At 36.1% G+C, this 27,982-nt stretch overlaps 1 protein-coding gene across 4 annotated transcripts in view; it reads right to left on the bottom strand.

Moving 5' to 3' along the window:
* The window catches only part of LOC309510147 (uncharacterized protein), a gene marked incomplete at its 5' end in the record, with an annotated part of 50,712 nt that extends 23,033 nt beyond the window's left edge, over positions 1–27,679 (bottom strand). Inside the window, 7 exons of one of the 4 annotated variants that reach the window (XM_082185030.1) lie at positions 4,202–4,372; positions 5,137–5,310; positions 8,195–8,368; positions 20,087–20,260; positions 20,373–22,310; positions 25,996–26,106; positions 27,258–27,679. In XM_082185030.1, the coding sequence (XP_082041156.1) occupies positions 4,202–4,372; positions 5,137–5,310; positions 8,195–8,368; positions 20,087–20,260; positions 20,373–22,310; positions 25,996–26,106; positions 27,258–27,679 (3,164 nt within the window). The remainder of the gene's footprint in view (positions 1–4,201; positions 4,373–5,136; positions 5,311–8,194; positions 8,369–20,086; positions 20,261–20,372; positions 22,311–25,995; positions 26,107–27,257) is intronic. The other 3 variants (XM_082185031.1, XM_082185033.1, XM_082185032.1) reach the window with 3 other exon arrangements.
* Positions 27,680–27,982: the final 303 nt, after the last annotated feature.

Here is a 27,982-nt window from a genome sequence, read left to right as displayed (position 1 = left end):
TAAGCAAAGTAATGCTATATTTCACTCCTACTGCTCTCTTTATTTATTAATTTCGGGCGTGTAGAATCATAGACAGTATGTGTAGAATGAGCTTCATCTGTTTGATCCATCGTGTTCCTCCGTTGTCACGTTTGCCGGTTTTGCGTGACCAGCGTCAGTTTGGGTAGCGCACTACCGCCTAGCGGTGAACTTCGAAACAGCAGCGCATCAAATACCGAATTGAGCAAAATTATGATATTGTACCGTTTGAAATATAATATATACCGGTATTTTTGCAGTACCGGTATACCGCGCATCCCTAAAATAGTGTACACTTTAAATCAGTGCAGGGCTCCAGACTAACTTTTCCACTGGTTGCACTGGTGCTACTAACTCTCTCAGTTGGTCGCACCAGCACATGATTTGGTCGCAATCTTTTATTTTTTGTTGCTACCACATAGAATTAGTCAGTGCGTGCCGATGAATAGTTGTCTTAATCTGCATAACCTAGTTTTGCACTGATGTAAAAAGACTGACAGTGACACGAAACCTCATGTTGGAAAAATGTTTTAATATTTTAACTACCAAAAGAAAACCATTAAAAAATTCCTAATTTACGTGTTTCATCATCAGTGCACCATGCGTGTGTACATGACTGATAACAGGGACTTTAAGCAGCAGCTGCTGATACAACGGCAACGGTGTCCTGTTGCGCATGCGCTAATTTCGACCGTTTTACAACTACATCACTGCAGACGCACACAAGTATTCACACTGGAAGCGCTTATACAGTGTCAGAGCAGCGGCTCCAAAGCTATATATAATTATAATTGAGCATTTTTACTATACAGTATTTGTATAACAGTAAAATAAATGCGCTCTCGGGTTTGATTTGGGTATTGCTAAAGCCTATATAGGCTACATGTCTGTGCATTACATAATAATTAAAAGAAAGAGTATACCATCATATTTTTTGGCTAATTTACTTTAGTTTTTTATAATACACCATACACTGTTAGATCTTACCAGGCTTTTTTACAGTAAAATACTGGCAACATTACTGTTAGTTGTACAGTTCTTAACAAAACTAAATTAAATTAAAACTCAAGTTAACTAATATTTCACTTGCAGAAACCGACTGCCTTTAACTGATTAACTGTCATTTAAATGTATTAACTAAAATTTTTAATGCACAAATAATGTGAGCAAAGTATTACTGTGAGCCTATTTAATTTGAGACCACTAAAAAAAGATTGTACAAAAAAGATTGAACACCTGCTGTTAACAAGCAGAATCACTGAAGGAAAGAGAAACACTCAAACAGAAAATAGAGAAACACAAGAACTAAAACTGACTTCAAACCATTACACATTATTACACTTATTATTACCCAGTATTTCTTTATTTCTGTCATACATCTACAGAAGTAGTTATTGAGATGTTTAATTGAAAATGTTTGGTTTGATACCATTATAGAGATCAGTGTTTGCTTTAGTTGGGATGCTGACCCTTGACTTTTTAACATCAGTTTTTCGCTTGCTGCTTGAACTCTGTTTTTGCAGATCACACATGTGCATACACACATGGTTTGTGAATGCAGTTTGTTATATTGATTATGATGACAAAATAATCATATAACCTGTTCATTTACTAATCTCATTCAGTTTAATCCTGTATCAAGTGTTACATTACCACCACTATGAAACTACAGAAATGAGTTACAATGATAATTTTTTTTAGCACATCATGCACAACCAAAGAAACAGAGTTACACTGACATGTAGAAACACAGAGATATCAAAAATCAGCACGTCTCTAAACAATGGTGGCAATAATTTATTTATTTATTCATGCAGCAGTGCATGCTGGGAGTTTTATACTGTCCTGGAACCCAGCATGCATTGCGACATGAATGTTGATGTCTGTGTGTGTCTGAGTCATGCAGTAGTTCAAAATGTTTTAATGCAGTATATGATTTCAATATTCTTCAGAATAACTGATTACAGAAACATTGATGGATTTCATGAGGTAGATTAACAGATATATGACAAATATTAAATGGCCATTAATTCAAAGCTTATACACAGGATGAGATCAGAAAATCATGTCCAAAATGATCATGGCATCATCACAACAGCCAAAAACACCTGATCAACTTCCTCTTGACTTTGTCTTGCCATAACAAATGTGTTTTATAAACTCACAGTTACAGCAGCCAGAGAGAAACTAATGTTATAAAGTCAAGGGCCAAGAGACCAACTAAAGCAAATACTGATCTCCATCATGGTGACTACAAACTTTATTATATTCAATAAAACATAAAAAACTAAATATCTGTTAATTCTCAACTAATTCTCAACTTTTGTGCATGTATGAAATAAATAATGTTAAACTGGTTTGTACACTGGTTTCATACTCAGTGTGGCTGGAAGTCAGTTGTAGTTCCTGTGTTTCTCTTGTTTCTGTTCTTGTCTCTCTGTCCTTCAGTGATTCTGCTTATCAGGTGTTCATCATGTAGGGAATAGTGAATGAGGGTATAGGGTGTGATTTTGAACACAGCCTCAGAGTGTCGACTTTGAGCGCTGTTAATTCACAGTATATTCCTGTAAGCTATTTTCTCGAAAACAACAAATATATCAAAGAATGCATTGTTTTCTACTGTAGATTACTGTTTTAATGGAAAATGGTATGATACTGTCAGAATTTGACCTTTTTTTTGACAGATATGATATGATACTTGTGGTTTTAAACCAATCTATTGTATAAAGTGCTGTATAAACAATCATGACATGACTAGACAGGAGTGCCGGATTGCAGAGCTGCTTTCTTTACTGCTGATTTCTCATCACTGTGTTTTTGTTGTGTTTGTTATTAAGAGAAAAATGTGCAACACATTTTAACATATTTATCTAAATGTCGCTCTCAGCAGCGTCTGCGGCGTCGGGATGTTCACTAACAGTTTACTACTGAGAAGGTATTTCAAACTTCTTATTACCCCTAAGCAAAGAACGGAAAAGGAACTATGCTATTTGCTATCTCAGTTTCTCCACACTCACTTTCAATTTATTCTCCATCTTTGTTCTAAACTTAGATGTCTACAGTGTCTTTATGAGCGCAACTTCATTAAAACAATATTTTTATTCTATAACATTAGATCTATTGCTTATTACACATATTCTTGAACCTCACTGGTTCTTGTCGAAGCTCAAATGTGCTGTGTAACAAAATACCCATAAATTCAAAGCTTATACACAGAAAGAGATCACTGAATCAGATGTCCAGCAAATACTGATCTACATCATGGTGACTAAAAACTTTATTATATTCAATAAAACATCAACGACTAAATAGCTGTTAATTCTCAACAAGAACTTTTGTACACGTCTGAAAGAAATAATGGTAAACTGGTTTGTAAACTGTTTTCACACTCTGTGGCTGGAAGTCAGTTGTAGTTCTTGTGTTTCTCTTTTTTCTGTTCTTGTTTCTCTGTCCTTCAATGATTCTGCTTATCAGGTGTTCATCAGTGTCTCAATTCACTCACTTCCTTTTATTCACTCTGTCAAGTGGACTATATTAGTGAACTAATGTAGGGAATAGTGATTGAGGGTATAGGGTGTGATTGAAATAACAGCCCCTGAGTGTCGATTTTGAGCACTGTTAATTCACAGTATATTCCTGTAGGCTATTTTTAATTTCTACGTATATTACTGTTTTAATGGAAAATGGTATGAAATTGTCAGAATTTGGCCTTTTTTTACAGCAAGGGTTAACAGTGTGCGTAACACGAGAATTAACCTCATTGGTTATTGCAGAAGATCAAACGTGCTCCGTAACACAAGAATAACTCTCACACATTCTCACACATCAAGCAAGCATGTCTAAGCTTCAGTTTAACATAACTGATGTGTGCGTTGATGAATTTTATATGTGAATAATAGAGTCAATTAAATCTGTTAATCATATAAAGTGATGTCTCTTCAGAAAATTTGGATTAAACTAAATTCAAATAGATCACAATCTCTTTATGAACTTTTTGAAGCATTGAAGTGGTAGCACTGTCAATGGAGGAACAGAAATATCTCAGATTTTATCAAAAATCTCTTCATTTCTGTTCTGAAAATGAATGAAAGTGAGTAAATAATGACAGAATTAAATTTTTTTGGTAACTAACCCTTAAAAAAAACAAAAACAATCACACCAGACAGGATTATTGTTATATTACTTAACATACTTGAGTTTGTCCAGATGGTTGAGAGTATCAGAGAGCAGCTTCAGTCCTGATTCTCCTGGGTGATTGCAGCTCAGATCCAGCTCTCTCAGGTGTGAAGGGTTTGAACTCAGAGCTGATGCCAGAGCAGCACAACCTTCCTCTGTCACCATACACTGAGATAATCTACAACAACAGTAAGTGTTCATGTCAGTGTGCTTCATCTACTGGTGGCATCTGATTGATTTTAATGAAATCACAGTGTTGTAAAATTTCAAATTAAAAAACTCTATTTTTACCCATAAAATCTAAAAGAATGAACCCTCTGGGGTCGACAGACATACCGGCACCTTTTGATGGATTTTTTCACATAATACAATACTAATTTTATCAAATTTATGGTAATATGGTTAATACATCATTCGAAACTGTAAAAAGTTTACTTTCATTTGTGTCCACTTGCAATCAAAACAAAACAAACAGGATGTTTTCAGCCGTCTCAGTGAACTTTTTTCTGCAATGCATCAAAAAAGGAAAACAAAATTCTGCTAATATTTGTCACACAGACAAGAGTAATATATCTGTAGATACATATAAGTGTCTACTTTTAAATTATCCTATTCAAAATGAAAACAAATATTCAATGTTTATATAATCTGTATAAGAGAGAGAGAGAGAGAGATGTAACTGTCTCTCGTGTCAGCTTCCAGCAAATGTGAACATGCCAACAGAAAGCGCACGGCATTCATATGGTAATAATCTGAGGCACTTCATGCAAACAGAGTCAACACCCACATCAACTCAAACGCATCCCGTTTCATCAGAATGATCAGATTCATTTACTTTAATTTTGGGATGCAGTGAGAAATAATTCTGGAATAAGAATAATTTCACAATAAGTTTGCCACGATATGTCCTTGTGTGGTTATTTTTCACAGACCCTCAAATACCTCAGTATGTTGAGTTGACAGTTTAGACTCTTCAGTCCAGCACAGAGCAGATTCACTCCTGAATCCTGCAGGTCATTGTTACTCAGGTCCAGCTCTGTCAGGGAGGAGTTTGATGACTGTAGAACTGAAGACACAATTTCACAGCACTGATCGGTGAGCTTACAGTGTGCCAACCTAAACAGGGGACAAATAAGAAACAAATCATTACAAAAACAATATTATAAATACAGACTGGTGTTTTAGAGCACTGTATGCATTGTCTGATGTTTTTGAGAAATTTTGATGTCTGCAAAGAACATGAATGTAAAGACCCCGATATACTTCAATGGAAATCGTTCTCTTAAAAACATTTTTTTATTCAAATCAATAACAATTTCAGTCACCACTACTTTTTTCTTGGTTTTCTTTCACACATACATAGAAATACATAAACAGTGAACCCGTGCAAATACGTCAGTTGGTAGTAACAGGGTTTATACAACAGAAGATTCACATGTTCACATTAACTCTAAAATTTGGAATGCAGTGAGAAATAATCCTGGAAGATTTTACCTCAGAAAAAGAGCAAAACTGTGGTTTCTGTTACATTATGAGGGACTTGATACATTTGAGGATATCATTTATGATGAGCAAGTTATTTATTTTTACATTAGAAAATATGAATTTTTTTTTACATAAACATGCACTATAAAAAAGTGAAAGGGCAGTTGTTGCTTTAAGGAGGTATTTCTAACTGATTCTACCAATAAATTCTAATTTTGTTGTTGTAACCTAATTCAATCAAGTTTATTTAACAAAACAAAGGAATGCTGTTTTAACTTAACTGAGTTACACTGACCCAATATACAATTTCCAATAAAGTTCAGGATGTGCACATTCGACACATGCGCACTATGACTGCACCAGACCTATAGAGGGCAGTATAGTCATGACTCGTTTCTGCAACAGGAAATCTGCTCTGAATGACAAAGAAAGAAAAAAGGTTTTGTTTGCTTTTATTTGGAGTATTTGGCATTTGGAGTATAGACTGATGTGAAAAAATAAAGCATTTCAGAATAAGTTTGCCACGATATGTCCCTCAAGTGACTTGACTTGACTTGACTTTGCCTGCTCCTTGTAATCAGCAGATTTTGCTTCAATGAGAAATTGTGATTTGGGGTTATTACCGTAAATCCTCTAATATTGGCCTGTATTCCATTAGCGGCCGGGTCTCTAACATTGGCCGGTCTCGGTGTCGGCGGAGGTAAATAAAGGCCGGTCTCTAATAGTGGCCGGGGCTATTATTAGAACCAACGTTTTTCTGGGCAGGCCACAACATTATGCTTGTGATAGTAACATGCAAATACCACAGGGGGGCAATGTTTGCTAATGAATCCAAGCCATAGCTACGGTAGCCTGGTCATGTCAATCACTTCGCTCTTGACTCGCACGTGAGACTTCAGTCACAGGCTAATGTTGTTTACCATGGCAGCTGTGGAGCCAAAGAGGATTTTTGGCGAAAATCTATTTTTAACCCCCTGGGATCGACAATCGCGCCGGCGCTATAGGCTCGCTTTTTTTCTTAAGTGCAAAAGAGATTCAAAATACTCTGTTGACTTTGATCTTAATTACGGAGAGCGCACGCTATTCAAACGCAAATAATCTTGAGGCGATCCACGCAAACCTGTGAACGCCCACAATCAGCTGGATAACACACATCTATCAAAGTAATAATAATCCTGGAAAATGTACCTCAGAAGTAATAGGTCAGTTCTATATTTGCTTTGTTCTAATCGCAATAGTGTCTGTAACGTTAAGTTTCACGCAAAAAGACTTTTTAAATATGAATCGCATTTCTGTGTGTGTGTGAATGAATGAATGAATGCACAGATGCGCGCTGTTGTGGAGCTACTAGAGCTGGAACAAAATACTGTTTCAAAATGAATCATTGCTTTTCACAAAAAAAATATAATTTATATTATATTTATTTGTTGTTAATGTTCTGTATGCATACCATAATGTTATATGGTAACTGTACGTTTTCAATAAATGAACCTAGTATTTTATAGGTTCAAATAGACACAAAATCTCGTTTTTATTCATTCTACTGGTAGTCCGTTTTGCTCAAATAGAAATAAAGGCCTGTCTCTAATTCTGGCCTCCTTCCAATAAAGGCCTGGGCCACGATGCGCTTGAGTAAAATAAAGGCCCGGGCCTATATTAGAGGATTTACGGTATACATATTATGTTGCATCAAAGTGAAAATCACAACTGACATTATACAAAAAACATACACTCAAAAAAAATTGTTTTTCCTCTTGTTCAGTTTAATTAATTAAAATGAGCTAAAGTAAAACAATTTAACTTAAAGCATTGTAAGCCTAAATAGATCGTAGAGCCATTGCCGCCAACTTGGAAAAATATTTATTATTATTATTAATTATTAATATGATTAAAATATTTATTTATTCATAAAAATGTTTGCAACCTTATGCTGCCTGTAGTGTTTTAGGTTATTTTTTCGACATCAATCTACACTATATAATGACCAAAAATATATATATATATTTTTTAAATAAACAGATTTGTGATTCTGAAATATTTACTTTGCTTAAGTACACAGAGCCTTAACTCAGTACTTATTTAAAGCACCTAATCTGGTGCAGATTACAGTTTAAAGTCTTTTTGGGTATGATGTGGATTTTCTCCCATTCTTCTGTGCAGGTCCTCTCATGCTCTGTGAGGTTGGATGGGGACCGTCTAAGGCCACAGACAAGGGACACCCTGGACAGATGGCCAGTCCACCACAGGGCTCACACACAGACACATACTGTATATTCACACCTATGGGCAATTTACTGTCTCCAATTCACTTACTGTATTGTGGGGGAAAACCGGAGTGCAAGGAGGAAACCCACACCAACACAGAGAGAAAATGCAAACTCCAAACAGAAAGGCATTTAATTACATATGCATAATGGCATTTGGAGTATAGATTGATGTGAAAAAATAAAGCATTTCAGAATAAGTTTGCCAGGATATGTCCTTGTGTGGTTATTTTTCACAGACCCTCAAGTACCTCAGTATGTTGAGTTGACAATTTAGACTCTTCAGTCCAGCACAGAGCAGATTCACTCCTGAATCCTGCAGGCCATTGTTACTCAGGTCCAGTTCTCTCAGGGAGGAGTTTGATGACTGTAGAACTGAAGACACAATTTCACAGCACTGATCGGTGAGCTTACAGCGTGCCAACCTAAACAGGGGAGAAACGAGAAACAAATCATTAAAAAAAAGGTGTGTGACTGTTCAAGTCTCTCTTTTGAGACCAGTGTGCTCAATAATGTGCCTTTTTGTCCTTTGTTATGTATGTTTGGATTGTGTTGTTCCAAAAAAACAAAAAGCCATTCTTTTAATCTCCCATTCAGCTGATAGGGCTATTAAGGCCTTATTTCAGGGTCTTACATTTTTTGTTTTCACAAACCACGCACAAACGTCATTTTCTGAAAACTACACACTTTTACAAGCATGCTGCTCACATTTTATTGTAACAGAGTTTGTGCTGAATACAGTGTAATCAGACTTTAGCCATGAAAATGTTATAAGTAACAGAAATAAGCACAAATGTCAGGGCATGTCAAAACACATCCAGGCCCCAGAGGGTCATAAAATAAGACTTTGATCATATACTTTGATTTCAATATTGACCAAAATATTCATGATTATGATTTTTGCCATAATCAAGCAGCCCTAATATATATGTACAGGTGCGTTTCAAAAAATGTGAATATCGTGAAAACGTGCAATATTTTTCATCAGTTTTTTAATAAAGTGAAAATGTAATATATTCTAGACTAATAACATGTAAACCAAAATGTTTCAAACCTTTGTTTATGTAAATGTTGATAACTACAGACTACAGCTCAAAATTACTTTTTAAATTACCATTTATACAGTATAAATACAGGGTATCTCTCTGTCTAGTTCAGTACTCTCAATCACAGTCATGGGGAAGTCTGCTGACTTGACAGCTGTCCAGAAAATGATCATTGACACAAGGAGGGTGAATCACAAAAGGTCATCGCTGAAAAGGCTAGCTGTTCGCAGAACGCTGTATCGAAGCATATTCATGGGAAGTTGACTGGAAGGAAAAAGTGTGGCAGGAAAAGGTGCACAAGCAACAGGGATGACAGCAGCCTTAAGAAGATTGTCAAGCGAAGCCGATTCAAGAACTTGGGAGGGCTTCACAAGGAGTGGACTGAAGCTAGAGTCAGTGCATCAAGAGCCACCACTCACTCATGAGCTGAAAGCTGCTATCAAAAATAAAAATAAATGATGCGCAGCAGAAAATGTGGAAGGAACTGCTTTTGAGTACCAACATTTTTGGCATGTTTGGGGACAGGGACACTTTTACTTACTGAAGTAGGATTTTCTCCATCTCTGGAAAGATATTAATCATGATAATAAGTGTGTTCATTTATTATTAGTTGTTAAATGTCTTTCTAGTTGGCTTTTTCTAGGGCCCTATGATTTCTGCAATAAAGAAAACACGGACAGAATGGTGGAACTATTCATAAAAACGGAATTTACTGTGTAATGTGAAATTTCACAGAATTTGTCAAATTTTTGATGAATAAATAAAAAGCAGGTCAGTACACTTAAATCAAATCATGATATAGACTAGTGTCTGTGAATATTAAAATGCAAAAAGACCTGCACAGAATCCTGCATGTTCTGCGTGTCTCTGTGTGAATGAATGACAGAAGTTTTATTTACCACACACACACACGCTGAAGCACACGTGGTGCTTGCGGTGTTTTCAGCTTTTGCCGTCTCTCTATATGAGGACATGAATGCATGAATTTCATCTCCAGAGCTGCTCAGAGTCACTTCATGAGCATTTTACCGTTTCATTTGAGAAAAAACTATCATCATATCATAAACACACAGAAACAACCAGTCAAAATAAAAGTTTGGTTTAACTTGACAGAAATATATTACATTCACTTGTCTAAGATGACAACAGAGACTTTTGACGCAAAGCAAGCTGTTTTTGGGTCACTTGTGGATGTAAACAGCAAATCGCAGGCTTAAGCATCATCATCTACCATGTTCGAGAAAAAAGAAGACAGCGAGGAGAGCAGTGAGGAGGAAAGTGATGATGACAGCTTGTAGGATAAGTGTAGGATCTATCCATCTATCTATCCATCTATCTATCTATAATATTATTATTGTGTTATTTTTCTTTGTTTGTAATTCCTTTGTATGTCTGCACTATGTCTGTACTTCCCTTCTGCACTGGAAGCTCCAGTCACCAAGACAAATTCTTTGCGCGTGTAAACATACTTGGCAATAAAGCTCTGTGATTCTGATTCTAAAGGGATATAGATAAACGTGACGTGACATGACTTTACTGGAGTGCCGAATTGCAAAGCTTGTGCAAACATCCACATCACTGTGATCAGATGCTTTCTTAACTACGGTTACAAAGCTGTCATTTTTGTTGCGTGTTTATTTTGTTATTGAGAGGAAAGCAAGCAGCACATATTAACATATTCATCTAAACACCACTCTCAGCAGTGTGGGCAGCGCCAGGATGTCCGCTAACAGTAAATCGCTGGACATGTATTTTCAAACTTCTTTTTACTCCTAAATGAAGAACGGAAAATAACTTTGCTGTGACTCGTGAGTATTTCAGGAGCTTAAAGGATTATGTCAAGTTTTGATGCTCACAGCTATCTTGAATGAAGGTAATGATGACAACTTGTGGATGAAATAATGATGGATCATCGATAATGGCCACATTATCACTCTGTTTTCATCTTATTCATTTTCAGTAGATCATAAATCATTCATAAAATCAGCATACTGTAACTAATGAGTAACTAATAACTAATACAGGTGAAGGAAAATATCTATACACAGGACAAAACATACAATAATCTGCTTATTATAATTATATCAGTAGAATATATACTGTATATAAATCACACATTATTAATAACATATTACAGTTTTTCCCAATTGTTTACACACATCTTTGGCCCATTGTCCCACAACTCTAAACACAAAAACACAAACACTGTATTCAAAACGGTTTTATCTTTTTCCACAATGTTAACCCTAGTGAAAAATAAATATACTTAAATTTTTCTATTTTATGCCACGTATACTACAAATACATTTACATATTTACGTACTTAATATAAATACCCTGCAACTGTATTGTTGGTATACTAAACTGTTATACTTAAAGTCTGCTTAATAGGAACAAGTAGTTTTGTAAGTTCCAACTAAATATATACTTAAGTGTATTTGATTGTGCTTAAATGGAACTATTGCAAGTATACTTTAGGTACACATTAAATATCTTGCATTTAAATTATACAGTGATTATACTATCCTTACAAATAGTGATATCAAACACATATGCTTAATATTAAGAAATATGCATTGTGCAACAAAGAAGAACTCCAAATAAAGTTTAATTATAATATTTAGTAAGTCTCAAGCAATATGTCTATATATATATAGAATGTAGGCTTATATTGAATACAATCAGACATAGGTTTTTCACTAGGGCAGATTCTGCATCCATTGCCTCTGACATGTTTTCCCGCTGTCACACACTTAACTTGGAAACTCGTAAGAAAATCCAAAGTTACCAAAACTCATAATGACGAATTGTGCTGATGTTCATGTGCATTTTAATCTCTTAAATACATTTTTTCTACATTCTTTGGATGGTTGTTTGACCGAAAGCTTGGCTATTAAATTTGCTGAAAGGATTCAAGTATGCAGACAGTTTTGTTTATTTTTGAGATCTTCAGTTTTGTTTGTCTGGCACCTTGTTGTTCGTGAGTGCGGTGTTATTTCTTCAAAATTCTACATTCTTTCTGACATGATTTGAAAACACTGAAACTGCCAAAGCTAAACCTTGACCCCCCCATTGGCCTGCTCCAACGTCCTATCATTGATTGAACCAGAAGTTGACATGTCAGACCGCTATGCTTGATCTATGTTTCGATCACGCCATAAAGTCAATGCCATCACACTCACCAGCAATCGGTTTTGCAGTACTTTTGCTAAACAACCGAACTTGAGTGCACACTATTGGGATTCTGTGTTGCAGATTTGACAAATTTGTCAGTCTCACTATGTATTTCAAATCTGAGAATGATGAAATTATTTTTAGATGATGATATGTAATTTTTTTATATGAGAATTTATTTTTGTGCAAACCAAAGAAAATATAAGAACTGAGAACTGAATAGGTAAGAACTGAAACATAGTTGTTTCTGCTAACAGGTAGTGTTGTTTTTGGCGGCCTGTTTTACTTTTAGTTTTAGTCTAGTCTTTGTGTCAAGCTGTCGTTTTAGTTTTTATTAGTTTTAGTCACGTTCATACTCTTTTTAGTCTAGTCTAGTTTTAGTCGACGAAAACTGATGACATTTTAGTCTAGTTTTAGTCGACGAAAACTGATGACATTTTAGTCTAGTTTTAGTCGACGAAAACTGATGACATTTTAGTCTAGTTTTAGTCAATGAAAATTGTATTTTATTTAGTAATGCAATTCTATTTAACGCAGTCAATATAGTATTTCAAACAAGGTTATCTTATTATACTTAGGGCTGTGTCGGTGGCAGTTTGTTGGTTATGGACCAACTACCAGCGGTGGTTGGGGGGGTTGTTTAAAAAAATAAAAAATAAAAACTCGTTTTATATTTCCACACAAAGACGCGTGATATAGCCTACCACAATGCGCTTTGAGAGGGATGTGGGACACGAGCAGGAAAGAGTCCATCGATCTCTTTTCTGATATCTTCATGTTTTCAACTTGATGTAAAATGGTCTGAAGAGCGAATTTTATCCTCCACAAGGGCGAGATATTTAAGCTATGTTTGAGATTGCGCTGCCAGAAAAAGTGAAACAAAAAAAATCACCCGCGCGTGTGAAACGCGCTTTACAACTAAACTTGACGCGCCTTACCATGTCTATAACAAGCACAAACTGTAGAATTTGACATGCAAGTACAAATGTAGGCTATCTGTCCTACAGCATTTTCTACTTTACCACAGTAAAGAAAACGAATATAATAGGCCTTATTAAAAGCGAACCAATGAAGAAACGTTTATAATCCCCTTAGAAAATGGGTGAGACGTGAGTGAAGATTTGGGAAAAGAAAGAGATTCCATGCAGGGATGAGTCACGTTTTTTGAATATTCGATTAGTTTATTTAATTATAGAATATCGAATAGGTTGTGCGATTATTCTTTAAAATAAACTCCATGTTTTCTGTGCTGATGCGGTGGTGACGCGTTCATGTAACCAGAGGGTGACGATTATGAATGTGTCAAATATATCAATGAGACATTTTAATGGAATAACTAATGGAATAATATTGTTAAATTTGCTGATAATCGGGTGACCAGATCGCAAACCAGAATTTAAAGCCGACAAAAGCTATGGGTTCACGCCATAGACAGTAGCTATATAAACGGGTTCACGCACAACTCTCTCATTCGTCGTGACGTTATAACATTTCGTTTAGTCTCGTTTTGGTCAACGAAAATGAAGAGACATTTTAGCATAGTTTTTATTTTGTTAAACCACATTTAGTCTCGTTTTTATTCGTCAACGATATTGCATTATACATTTATTTTAGTCATCGTCACATGACCAGCATTTACGTTGCGTCTCGTCTCGTTTTCGTCAGGTGATAAAGGTTCGTTGACGACAATATTTCGTCATAATTTTCGTTGACGAAAGCAACACTACTAACAGGTGCTGTAAGGGCAGCATTTACAAACACAACTTTTGCCTACAGAGCAAATGTAACAAAGAGCAATTTGCTAATAAAATTATTTAATTTGGTAAATATTGAAGTACTACTTCAGTGATTTATTTTTGTTGAATCCTCTGTTGACCTGTTATGATTAAATGTACAATATAATGAACTGAATTTGAGTTCTTGTTGTGTATAAAAAAAATAGTATCTAAAAGTTTAGAGGAATGTGTTTTGAATTGCAAAAAAAAAAAAAAAAATCATAAGTAAGTTTTATAATTATGACCTTTACCTTTTAAAAAATTTACACACTTTGAATATCAGGTAGGCTATTGCTTAACCCTCTGGAGTCTGAGCGGTTTTCTGGGCCCTTGAGATGTTCTGACATGCCCTGACATTTGTGCTTTTTTCAGTTGCTTATAAACATATTAATGGCAAAGGTGTAAATTCACTCTATAAAGCACAAACAGGGCTACCATAATATGTGAGCCACGTGTATGTACATGTTTTCATTTTTGAGAGAATAATGATTATGCGTGGATATTGAAAAAACTAAAAACTAAAATTTCTGAAATAAGGCCACAAAACACATAGTAAATATGTGTCAATAAGACTTTTGACTAATGGATGTCGTCGCCTATAGTTTTTTCTTCAAAATTATGTGAAAATAGTCTTGCTTTATCGTTCAAATAAAACCATACATTGATTTAAATTGATGTAAAACAGGTTTTGCTTGGAAAGCCAATATGCGAGGGGGCGTGAACGAGGAGTGGTTTACACCTGAATTACCACCCACTCTGCATAATGATGAGCCATTCACTCAGGTGTGACACAGTGACTGAGCCACAATGCAAGGACAAAAGATATATTTAGAAGAAGACTTATATTGACCATTTAAGATTTTGCTTACATCTATCTTGTAAATATGTTTTGCTATTTTATTAAAAAGGTTACAATTACAACAATAATTACAATTTCAACAATATTTCAAGTGTACTCTTTCTTTGTAAAAAAAAAAGATTATAGGCCTACATTTTATCTATGTATTCATTAGTTTGAATATAGTCAACATTGGAACAGCTAACATCTTAATTGATGACTATTTTTGACAAAAATAGATATAGAAATTGCTAAACAAAAGCTTATTTGACGTGGCAGTATATTCTACAGTAAAAACTGTACCCAAATCTAGTCAACAAGATGTTGTCTTTCATATTTCGCCTGACTGTAACGTTGTTTTCATGAAATATTAGGGCATATTGTTAATTTGCAGTTTAATACGTTGCTTATACAAATAGCCTACATTTTATTTCAACATATTTCAGTCGAATTTTCCTTTCCTCAGTATAGCAATACAGTTTGCTAAAACATCATCATTCATTCACACACGCAATTTAAATTTAACTTCTGGCAAAGATGAAGTTGACGATAGGCTATTGACTCGCGATCTTCGCAGTAGGCTAGTGAACGCACCGGAGAAATGCACATTTATTAGGCTACATAGTTTTTTGTTTTGGATGGTTTTGTTTAGAACCAGCTTTCTGTAAATATATTTCACATTTTTTAGACATGTGAGGCGAGTAGGCTACGGTCTGGTTAATGATGATCTCCAGTTCAAGCACCTTATGTTGTGATTGCTATAGCCTATATTTACTTTAAATCCAGGAAATTTGTTAATGAAAAAATTATTAAAATTAAGATACAATTGATACAAAACGAAATTCGTTTTAAAGAAAGGATTTGTAGTTTCTGTTTTGAGGTCTCTGTGAAAGTTTGAAAGTCTTTTAGTGGCTTTCAGAGCGCTCGCGTCCATAATGGAGAACTGTCACGTAATATTGTTTTTTCCTCATAAATGCGAACACGAAAAATAAAAGACAAAAGACTTTTAAGTAAAACTTACTCCGAAATTGTGTCCTCGGCGGAATTCGCTCTTCAAAATGCTGCCGTTTGTAGTCTGAGTTACAATCTTCCTCTGAGGAAACAACTTCCTCGCTGTCCAGAATCATCTGAAGGGCGTCTTTACTGGGGAAGCGTGCCATACTCAAAACGCGATGAACTATCAGTAAGTCTGATGAAGAAACTGTGTTTTTATGGCATTGATCGGGGGGCGTATGCGATGCATACTAGATCACCTAAACTATTTACCATTTGAATAGCACCGGGGGCGGGGCGGCCTCAACTCATTATAGAGTTAATGAGGCAGAAGGAAAAACGGTACCTCTCCTTGCTTTCAAACGGATTACATGAGTTGAAAACATTTGTTTTTTATATAAATTACTTCATTTAAAAGAAGAGATTTCAAGCTTCATAAAGACATATCTCACGTGTCTGTGTGAGAAGTATTCGGCGAGTTATTGTATATTTTCGGACGCGTTTCAGAATGGACTACACTGACAGAGAGAAGGCAGAACTCGCTTCGTGTTTATTTTTCTTTATTTGGCGAAAAGCTCAACACTTTGTTTTTATTATGAGTATACACAAAAATAATACACATTTAACAGAATCGATTGATGTACGAAACTCCTATGAAAAATCAAAGTCAACAGAGTATTTATGAGTTTATTTTACACTGATAAAAAAAAAGCGAGCTGGTATCGCCGGCGATACCGTAGACCTCAGGGGGTTAATTAAAAAACAAAACAATTATGGCACTTCTCAAAATTTTGCATGGTTGCAAAGCAGCTTTATAGACATAGAAAGTAGTTACAAAAGTAATTTGTAATTATTGTATTGTAAAGTAATTATGACAAATAAAGAAAACAACATATAGTCAGTTTGAAATGGTGAAAGAAATTCACGTACCTGATCAGAATTTTTATTACTTTACTGTATTCCTAATACACTCCAATGCACCAACCATAATACACTTTTCCCATTAATGGTACTTTAATGGCCCGTTGCACTTTGAAATGTGGACTTCAGCCCTTTGGGCTGTCTAATATTATGAATTATTAAGATTATCCTGAACAGTCGTCAAAAATTACACAAAAAGTAAAAATTTCAAACTAATTCACAAACGTTAACTGCATAAAAGGTAACAACTTAAAACGTATTCAAATAATGTCAATTCATGCGTCACCTTTAAATTCGCAGCGCAATGCAAGACTTTCATTGAGTTTTACATCAGGAGCAGTCAGTTCTGCAGAACATTGAGAGTTGAAGCCCGCTGTTGGATTATCCGTGAACAGACCATTTGTGACCCGCTCTGGCGAAATGAGTCGGAAGTCGCAACGTTCCATTTGAAGATATTGGCCGATTATGTGGAAAAAAAATGAAATAATCGTTTTTTTTTTTGTTGCTCATTTCAAAGAACAGACATTCAAAAATAATCTCCCAAAGTTTCGTAGTCCAGATAATTGAGTAAAGGTATTTAAATGACTATTAAAGTTTACAAAGTTTTACTAAATTCGCTGGAAATGAACATTGCTTATCTAGACTCATCTCGTCACCTGCATTTCCCAGGTATCCCCTGAAACTTCACTATCTCTGCTCTCCAAATATGGTGTTACACGTTGTATAGAACCAATCAAAAAGCTTAGAAATGTACACAAACGCTGATCATTTTCTGATCAGTTTCGACTGACAGGCACGCGATTGGTCCAGCCATCCTCCTGTCAGACTCGCAGTAAACAAGCTAGCAGATTTCCTCAGAAAGATTAAATATTATTAATTTGAGAAATGTCAAAAGAAAGCAAAGTCGACAAAAAGTCCCCAAAAGCGTTGAACTCACTGGAGGCTTCTAACCTAAGCTCTGCTGCTGGTCAGCAAGAGTGGCTAAGGCTAATCAGTGATTGTTTTTGGTTCTGGAGACGTGTCATCCTCTGATGACAGCGACAGCGAAAGTGACAGCCCTGTGGTGTTTATTGTGTATGGATGTGAGAGTGCAATTATTCTGTGAGTGTATTTATCTGCAAGGAGAATCCATTACAATGTGTTTGATTTATTTTAACCCAATATTTAACTGTTGGTATCTCCGTTTGTTACACTGTTATTGTCAACTAGACTACACAAAGATATGATTGCATAGGCTAACATTATTTGTTCTCTGTTTCCTTGTCTCTCTGCCTCTCTCACTTTCTCTCTCTTTCTCACACACACACAGACACACACACACAGTAAAAGTGCCTTTTAAATTATTTATTCAAATAAAACCTTTAAAATAATTTGAGCTTCAGCCTAGTTTAATAGCATTTATATTAATGTCTTTGGTCAAATTAAGCTGTAAAATAAATAATTTATCCCTTTAAATGCAATGGATTTTGGAAGATATCAACAAAAAACAGGCAAAAAACGTTAAAAGCGATTTTCTCAGATTTTCAATTGGAAAAAAAGGGCAGACGACCATAATTCAAATGTGTATATCTTTACAACCATTCAAGGTATGCCTTTGACTAGGATATCATCTGAAAGCTTATGGTCTCCTCTTTTCTCTTTCCATTAATACCAAAATCTCAATTTTGAAATTTGGGTCACTGTGACTCATTTTGCTGGATCAGGTCACATTTAATGAACACAACAGCGATCATGTGGACATTATGCCAATTGCATGCAAGAACCGGAGAACGGGGCGTAGGTCCCACCCAAGACAGTGACTTTTGCTCTTGCTTTGATTCGTGCAGACTTTTCCATTGTCCAGCTTGGACGTTTAAATGCTCTTCAAACCACCAAGAGCTCACTCAAAACTCATCAACTCTTCCGTATGTGCCTTCATTAAACTTCGTCAAAGAAACCCCTATGAGAGTCGCTCCAGCAGCTCCTCAAACTAGGTTGAATTGCTAGTGTATTGATTCTCTCAGGTTACGGTCAAGAAATAGTGTCTAATGCTAGACATTTGGGACTCCATTCATACTCTGTTAATAACATCGCTTTCTTCTGTCACTGTTTGAATGAATGTTTGTGTTTTCATTAGATTAGTTTGTGTGTATTAGAGTAGTTCAATAAAGTCTTGTTTGATTTTACATATATACAAGTGTCTTGTGCTTACAAGTTACTGCCTTAAACTGTAGATTTTGTTACTTTGCTCATAATCAGTGATCATCATTTTATGATATTGTTACCGTAGGCTATGGGATAGGCTACTTGATTTTGTCAAGAATAGTAGATAAAGTGTTCAATATTAATTCTGAATCATTTGCATATTAATTTGGTTCTTGTTCACTGTAATTCAATCACCCTTTGAGTTATATTGATCCTAGTTCCCTTACACCGCAGATACATTTTACAGATGGTTTGATTTCATCCGCACACACTGAAACACAAGCAGTTTTCTCACGAGATAAAATGTCAATAAAAGGAAAATTCTTAAGCTGTGCGATTTATAAAGATTACTTTATTGTCTTTGGAGCACACTATAATTATACCATTAGCACACTTCAAGTGTACTTGAAATGCCACTAAAAGTTTGTTATCAGTATAATATTAATGTATGTTCAACACTCTTACAGTGTAATTGAATTGCAATTGTAATGTTACCAAACTACATTTGAAGTTTATGCTGAGTGAATTCTGCATTTCAAAAGTTAAATACAAGAGTATATTTAAAGTGTACTTAAGTATAATTGGAATAGTTCCACTTTAGCACAAGCAAGTATATTAAATACAACTTTAGTTGAACTTCAGCACTACTTTAAGTATACCAATTTATAGTGGGCCAGAAATACACTTAGTTATACTCAAGAACATATGAATAAATTGTCCTTAAGTATACTATTTTTTCACTAGGGAAGACAACTGTCTTTCCTCAGCCTCCTCTTACCCTCATTCCTTCACCTTTAACTCTTGCTTTACTTTTTTTCATCCAAAATAGCAAATCTCATCTATGTCCTTTAACTGTGCTAAAGCTTTGATTTCTAAGTGAACAATTCGACAACTACTGTTGACACCTGTGAGGAGTGGCTATTGCCATTTGTGTGAAGAGTTTGGCATTTTGAAATAGGTTGCTTTCCAAAGAGACTAAAGAGATTTTACAGTAATTTTGAACGTTGTACTTCATGTAGAGAACTGTGTGTAGTGTTTTTTGATATGATATACAACTGAAAACTGAGTGTAAAGCAATTTTACAGCCTTGTTAATGGATATGGTACATTAGAGTTTTTAAGTGTTGGTGATTGCATTTCAAGTTCCATTTCAAGTTCCAAATAAATATATAAACAATTGAGAAACTGTAATTAATAAATGTGAAACACAAACCTCAGTACATTGAGTTGACAGTTTGGACTCCTCAGTCCAATACAGAGCAGCTTCACTCTTGAATCATGCAGGTCATTGTTACTCAGGTCCAGCTCTCTCAGGGGGGAGTTTGATGATTGTAGAGCTGAAGACACAATTTCACAGTGCTGATCTGTGAGATTACAGTCTGCCAAACTAAAAAAAAAAAAAAGGATATTTGATTAAAAAGCATGCAGGTGTCAAGACCAACGTCATCTATCATTATGTTAATATTTCAATTAAGTTGATTAATTTTTTTCACACTCACAAAGCTTTTCTGCAGTTCCTCAGAGCAGGTAACAATCTGCTTCGACCCTCTTGTGATGATATGATCTTGTACTTTTTAGGGTCAAACTCATCCATCACCTCCTCTGACATCAGGATCATGTTTGCCAAAGTTGAACATTGTGCAAGAGAAAGACGTTTGTCGTTTGATCCAGATTTAAAAAATGCCTGCATTTCTTCAGCAATAGAATTATTCTTCATCTCAATCAAGCAGTGTGACAGATTCATCCATCTTTCAGGGCTGACATTGTTTTTTTGACCTCGTTTGAGGTTCTGGATTATTTTCTTGATGTTCTCTGGGTTGTTCTCTGTGTGAATCAGCAGATCCTGTAAGAGTCTCTGATTGGACTCCAGCGAGATGCCATGAAGGAATCGAAGGAAAAGATCCAGGTGTCCATTTTTACTCTTCAAAGCTTTATTCATTGCTCCCTTCAGAAACACATCCAGAGAAATATTTCCAGACTGAGTTCTGGACTTTCCTGTGAGGAACATTTTCATAACTTCACTGTTCTTGTGTAAATAACAGAGAAACACATACAGTGCTGCAAAAAACTCCTGAAAGCTCAGATGTACAAAGCTGTAAACCTTCCTGTGATAAATCACAGATTCTTCCCTAAAGATCTCAGTGCAAATCCCAGAATACACTGAGGCGTCAGTGACGTCTATGCCGCTCTCAATCAGGTCCTCCTCATAGAACATCACATTGCCCTTCATCAGCTGATTGAAAGCCAGTTCAGCAAGTTTCACAATCACTTCTCTGTTGGACTGCAGGAGATTCTCTGGATCTCTCTCTTCATACTTCTGGTTCCTCATACTAGTTTGAATGAGGAGGAAGTGTATGTACATTTCAGTCAGAGTTTGAGGGATTTCTGCACTGAGATCTTGTTTCAGGATGTTTTGAAGCACAGTGGCTGAGATCCAGCAGAAGACGGGTATGTGGCACATGATGTGGAGGCTTCTTGCTCTTCTGATGTGTGAGATGATTCTGCTGGCTTGATCCTCATCACTGATTCTCTTCCTGAAATATTCCTCCTTCTGAGGCTCATTGAATCCCTGAATTTCTGTCACACGGTTGATGTATTTGGAGGGGATCTGATTGGCTGCTGCTGGTCTGGAGGTGATCCAGATGAGAGCAGAGGGAAGCAGATCTCCTTTCATGAGGTTTGACATCAACACACCCACTGATGAAGACTCAGTCACATCAGAAACTTTCTCACTGTCTGAAAACATCAGTGTAATTCTGCTCTCATCCAGACCATCAAAGATGAACACAACTGTACATTCATCATACATCTTTGGGTCCAGATCTTGAAGTTCAGGATGAAAGTCCAGCAGAAGTCTGTGAAGACTGTACTGATGATCTTTAATCAAGTTCAGCTCTCTAAATGGAAGCACAAATATGAAATCTACATCCTGATTGGCTTTTCCCTCGGCCCAGTCCAGAATGAACTTCTGCACAGAGACGGTTTTTCCAATTCCAGCGATGCCTTTAGTAAGAACAGTCTTGATTTTATCCTTCTCTCTTCTCTTCTCCTCATATCCTAGTTCAGGTGAAGGATCAAAGATGTCATTGCAGTTGATTGGAGTGTCTTGGAGGGTCTTGTAACTTTTCTCCATCTGTAGCACCTCATGTTCTTCATTCACTCCTTCACTCTCTCCCTCTATGATGTACAGCTGTGTGTAAATCCTGTTCAGGAGGGTCTGATTCTCTTGTAGTTTGATTCCCTCAAATAAGCTCTCATACTTGTTCTTCATGCTGGTTTTGTGCTGGTCTTTGACTCTCTGCAGATCATCATGCACTGGCTGGTGAGAATCGAGCTGCAGGGCTGCTTCTGTGTCATGATGACTGATGTGTTTCTGACAGGAGGAGGATGTGCTGGTCTGACAGGACACACCTCTGATCTGGTCAGCTCTCCCACCACTGAAAACACATTAAGACGACGGAGACACAAAAACAAACAGAAAAGACATTTGTGAACAAAGAACAATTATTTTAATATGTTTAATATGAAAATCATACCACATGTAGAAATAAGTGTTTGCCCTTTCAGACAAACTTCTATCTATTGTGGTGTGATATGATTTCATGAAATTAATTTACATGTAAATGGCGACAGATGACAGAGACATTTCCTAGTTGCACAGTAAAGTCCGCTTTGCCACAAGTGAGGCATGTGAAAAGTCAAAGAATATTTTATGTCTAAAGAACCTGCGACCTTTCCTTTAGAAATAGAAAATCACAAATTTTATACTGATCACAGATTTCCTTTTATCTTGATCAGCTGATATGAATCCTGATTTTTAAAAGTGTCATCAATATATGATTGGCAAGTTTAGAGATAATCAGTCTATTCATAGGAAGTTATTATTGGCAGATTTATGGCAGATCGATCAGATTTTCCTTATAAAACTTACATTTATATATTGATATAAACAAATTTGAAATGAGCAGAGATTTTCTGGCACCCTTAGCCACTCGTCATGACAACCAGATTGGGATCCACTGATTTTATTTATTCCTAGCCAGAATTTTCTCGTTTCAGTTTTTATCAAGATTGATCATTTCAGTGCATCACTAAATTAAAAGATAACTGTCAATTAGGGGTGGGAATTGGCAAAAATGTGACGATTCGATAGTATTGCGATATTTGGGCCACGATTCAATATTATTGCGATTCTTAACATATTGCGATACTATGGATACTATTTATAAAAAATAAATAAATTGCTTTTTATCTCACAATTCTGACTTTTTTTCTGAGAATTGCGAGATATGAAGTCAGAATTGTGAGATATAAAGTCGCTATTCTGAGAAATAAAGTCGCAATTGCAAGATATAAAGTCAGAATTCTGAGAAAAAAAGTCAGAATTGCGAGATATAAAGTCAGAATTCTGACTTTTTTCTCGCAATTGCGACTTTATATCACGCAATTCTGACTTTATAAAACATAATTGCGAGATATAAAGTCAAAATTGCGTGTTATAAAGTCAGAATTGCGAGATATAAAGTCAGAATTGTGTGTTATAAAGTCAGAATTGCGTGAAATAAAGTCAGAATTCTGACTTTTTTACTCGCAATTGCGACTTTATATCACGCAATTCTGACTTTTATATCTCGCAATTGGGAGATATAAAGTCAGAATTGCGTGTTATAAAGTCAGAATTGTGAGATATAAACTATTCTGAGGTAAAAAAAAAAAAAAACTCCGTCTTTTTTCCCCCTTAGAATTGGACTTTATAATCTCACAATTCTGACTTTATAACACGCAATTGCGACTTTATATCATGCAATTCTGACTTTATATCTCCCAATTGCGAGATATAAAGTCAGAATTGCGTGATATAAAGTCGCAATTGCGAGTAAAAAAGTCAGAATTCTGACTTTATATCTCGCAATTCTGACTTTATAACACGCAATTGCGACTTTATATCTCACAATTCTGACTTTATATCACGCAATTCTGACTTTTTTTCTCAGAATTCTGACTTTATATCTCGCAATTGCGACTTTATTTCTCAGAATTGCGACTTTATATCTCACAATTCTGACTTAATATCTCGCAATTCTGAGAAAAAAAGTCAGAATTGTGAGATAAAAAGTCGCAATTTTTTTTATAACTTTTTTTCAGTGGCGGAAACAAGCTTCCATAGCGATACAGCAAGTATTGCGATTCGATTCTGCGATGTATTGCGATTCATGTTCCCCATATTATCCAAAGCCATTACAAAAAATGAGGAAAGTAAGACTGCTCAACTCACTTCAAATGTCACATTTAATTCTGTGAACATTATCTTCTACACATTAACTGAAGTGCAAAAACTTAGAAGGGTTGTGCAAAAACTTTGTCCTTGAACATTAAGGACAGACCTTATTCTTGTATGTGAATGCTGTTTTACGTGAATATTATGACACGAGTGAAGCACAAAGCTTTGTTTACAAAAGATAAAACAGGTTAGCAATTAAATGTTACATCACAGCCATGGAAACGTTTGGATTCATGACGAATGAGAGAGTTGTGCGTGAGCCCATAAATTTAAGCTTGTCGGCTTTGAATTCTGGTTTGCGATCTGGTCACCCGATTATCAGCGAATTTAACAATATTCCATTAGTTATTCCATATAGAAAGCTTGAATTGTCTACTTTTAAACTAAACAATTCAAAACGAAAAGAAACCGACTAGCCTACTCTATGCTTAGGCCTATGTAGGCTATTCCGTATGAAGTGTTCATTTCTCTCTAGGCGCGTTCGCCGCAAAGATGACGAGTAAGCATCATCAACTTCATCTTTGCAGCCGACACTGACACAGAAAACACTAGTTTATTAATAAACAATTAAAATGTCTCCTTGCTATATTTGACACATTCATAATCATTACTTTTGCCGGTTCTTTGTGACAGCTGTTATGTGCGTTATTGGCAGCGTCACCCTCTGGTTACATGAACGCGTCACCACCGCATCAGCACCGAAAACATGGAGATTTTATTTTAGAGAATAATCGCACAACCTATTCGATATTCTATAATTAAATAAACTACTCAAATATTAAAAAATCGTGACTCATCCCTGCATGGAATCTCAATTGTTTCTTTTCCCAAATCTTCACTCAAGTCTTACCCATTTTCGAGGGGATTATAAACTTTTCTTCCTTGGTTCGCTTTTAATTAGGCCTATTATTTTCGTATGCTTTACTGTGGTGAAGTATAAGGCTATAGGACAGATAGCCTACATTTTTCCTTGTACGACAAATTCTTTTTAACACAGTTTGTGCTTGTTATTAGACATGCGGCGTGTCAAGTTTATTTGTAAAGAGCGTTTCACACGCGCGGGTGATTTAGTTTCGCTTTCTCTTGCAGCGCAATATCAAACATAACCTAAATGTCTTGCCCTTGTGGAAGATAAAATTCGCTCTTCATACCTTTTACAACAAGTAGCCTAGAAAACATGAAGATATCAGAAAAGAGATTGATGGTCTCTTTCCTGCTCGTGTCCCACATCCCTCTCAAAGCACAGAGCGGTAGGTTGTCTCACGTGTTTTTTTCATTTAACTTTATTATATTATTTAATTTGCCAATATTTACTGATATTTTTTCAATGCTTTACTCTTTAGTGTGTTGTTTCTTTGACGGAATTGCTCAAATAAACACTAAATTTTTTTATTTCAAAACCCCCCAACCACGCACCACCGCCGGTAGTTGGTCCATTACCACTGCGGTGGTAAAAAACTGCCAGCGTCACAGCCCTATAGCCCGAAAGTAAAACAGATAATTTTATAATTAAATATTGCAATACTTTGCGCTACTGTATCGATATAATTGCGTGCGCAAAATATCGCGATACTGAACAGAATCGTTTTTTTCCCACCACTACTGTCAATATAACACTGATGCAACACATGTAACAAAAATCATTCCGGTGTAAATGGAGATCTAACAGGGAAATGTCAGACAGAAGCGTAAGAAAACACTATTTAAGACACTTTAACAAAGTGAAAGGATTCCTTTGTTTGCATCTTGAATTCCACTTGTTACTTGTTATACATGTTAAAGTTCTGAACCTTTGTGCATTCTGTGTTCATGTGTCTCTCACTCTACATGATGATACTCACACAGGGTCAAAGGTCACCGCTCCATCACTGAATTTTGAGGGCTCTTGCCTCTTCATGGACACACAGTCGGATCCTGAAGAAGCTGCTCTCTTTCTCTTCCTGTTGTTGATACTGAGAAAAAAAAAACTGAAATATTTTAAATAGTATCTTTGCAGATTTATTTTGGCAACACTACTGTAGTTTCTAGAGCAGTATGTGTATTATGCATAGTTTTAGAGAGAAAACATGTTTTATTAATGGTAGGGTAAATGGGACTAAAGGCGCACCGGGGTATAATGTGCATTTTTGATCATTCAAAAGCGAATGAAAAAGAGAGATTTCTCAGATGCAGAACTTGAAGTTTTATTATCAGAAGTTCATTCAAAACACCACATTTTATTTTCAAGCGTACATAGTGGCGTATCAGGTCCTAAAAAAAGGAATCTTGGCAGCATATTACAGATGCAGTTAATGGAGTTTCATCTGTTAATCAAACAGTCCCAGAAGTGAAAAGAAAATGGTTCGACATGAAGCTTGACTGCAACACTTGTGACTTGCGGACTTGTGTTCCGTTTGCAGATGCTATTACTGGCTCTCATAATAAAAGTAAGAGCGAGACTACAGCTAGCCGTCTAAAACACTATTTAGGTGAATTTAAACAATGGCTAAGTTGCTAAACGCATCTTGTTGTCATGTAAGGGCCCTGTTCATGTTGGACAGACATTTTAATTGCATTTTGTGTCTGTTAACAGGCACAAAGACACCCTTTATGTATATGCCCCCATAACTGCCGTTATAGCTGAGTGGGAGCTCTGGACGTTAGCTGTAGTAGCTCCGTGTTGCAAGCACCGATCCGGTTCGTTTTTTTTTTCTATAAGCAGTACTCACAAAGGTCTAACGATCAAGATTAACTTAAAAATTGCCCGGAGTTCTCCTTTAAGTTCAGCAACCACTTAAGTTTGGATATGTAATTTCCCAGTCTATGTTTAAGAACAGGATCGCCATATGAGGCTAATGAGACTAACTAGTTATCTGGATATCTATAGATTCAATTTAGATACATATTTTATATAGCCTTTTTACCCTTTATTTTAACAACTATTTGTGTGGCCATACACACACTTGTGTTTGTGTGTTATTGCCAGTGTTGTAGTTTTTAGGGGCGATGAATATAATATAATATAATATAATATGATATAATATAATATAATAAATATATCTTGTCTAGGGCGCCAGCAGAATATGGACCGGCCCTGAACTTCATGTTTTCTCATGTTACTCACGCAGGGTCAGAGGTCACAGCAGGTCCATCACTGAACTCAGGGGGAATAAACATGGAGCTGTTACTCTTCATGGACACACAGCTGAATCCTGGAAATGGTCCATCACTGAACTCAGGGGGAACAAACATGGAGCTGTTACTCTTCATGGACACACAGCTGAATCCTGGAAATGGTCCATTACTGAACTCAGGGGGAACAAACATGGAGTTGTTACTCTTCATGGACACACAGCTGAATCCTGGAGATGGTCCATTACTGAACTCAGGGGGAACAAACATGGAGTTGTTACTCTTCATGGACACACAGCTGGATACTGGAGATGCTGCTCTCTGAGTGTGAACAGACGCCTCCTCCTCTCTCTCCTCACACACACTCATTTTACAGGTACGGTTCTCCTCCTCTCTCTCCTCACACACACTCATTTTTCAGGTACGGTTCTCCTCCTCTCTCTCCTCACACACACTCATTTTTCAGGTACGGTTCTCCTCCTCTCTCTCCTCACACACACTCATTTTTCAGGTACGGTTCTCCTCCTCTCTCCCCTCATACACACTCATTTTACAGGAAGTTTGCTCATTCTCTTCCTCCTTGATGAGAGTCTTTTCAGACCTGTATGTGGACACACAAAACACAAATTAATTTAATTCGCTTTAACGCAACATTAAAAACTAACATTATTTACAGAGAAAAACTGTTAGAGCAACATGTCGGCCACACTTTCACAC

Source organism: Leuciscus leuciscus (genome assembly GCF_965113295.1).
Source record: "Leuciscus leuciscus genome assembly, chromosome: 1".
Taxonomy (NCBI): Eukaryota; Metazoa; Chordata; class Actinopteri; order Cypriniformes; family Leuciscidae; genus Leuciscus; species Leuciscus leuciscus.
Note: the sequence above shows the minus strand (reverse complement) of the source record. Positions and strands in the feature narration are given on the sequence as shown.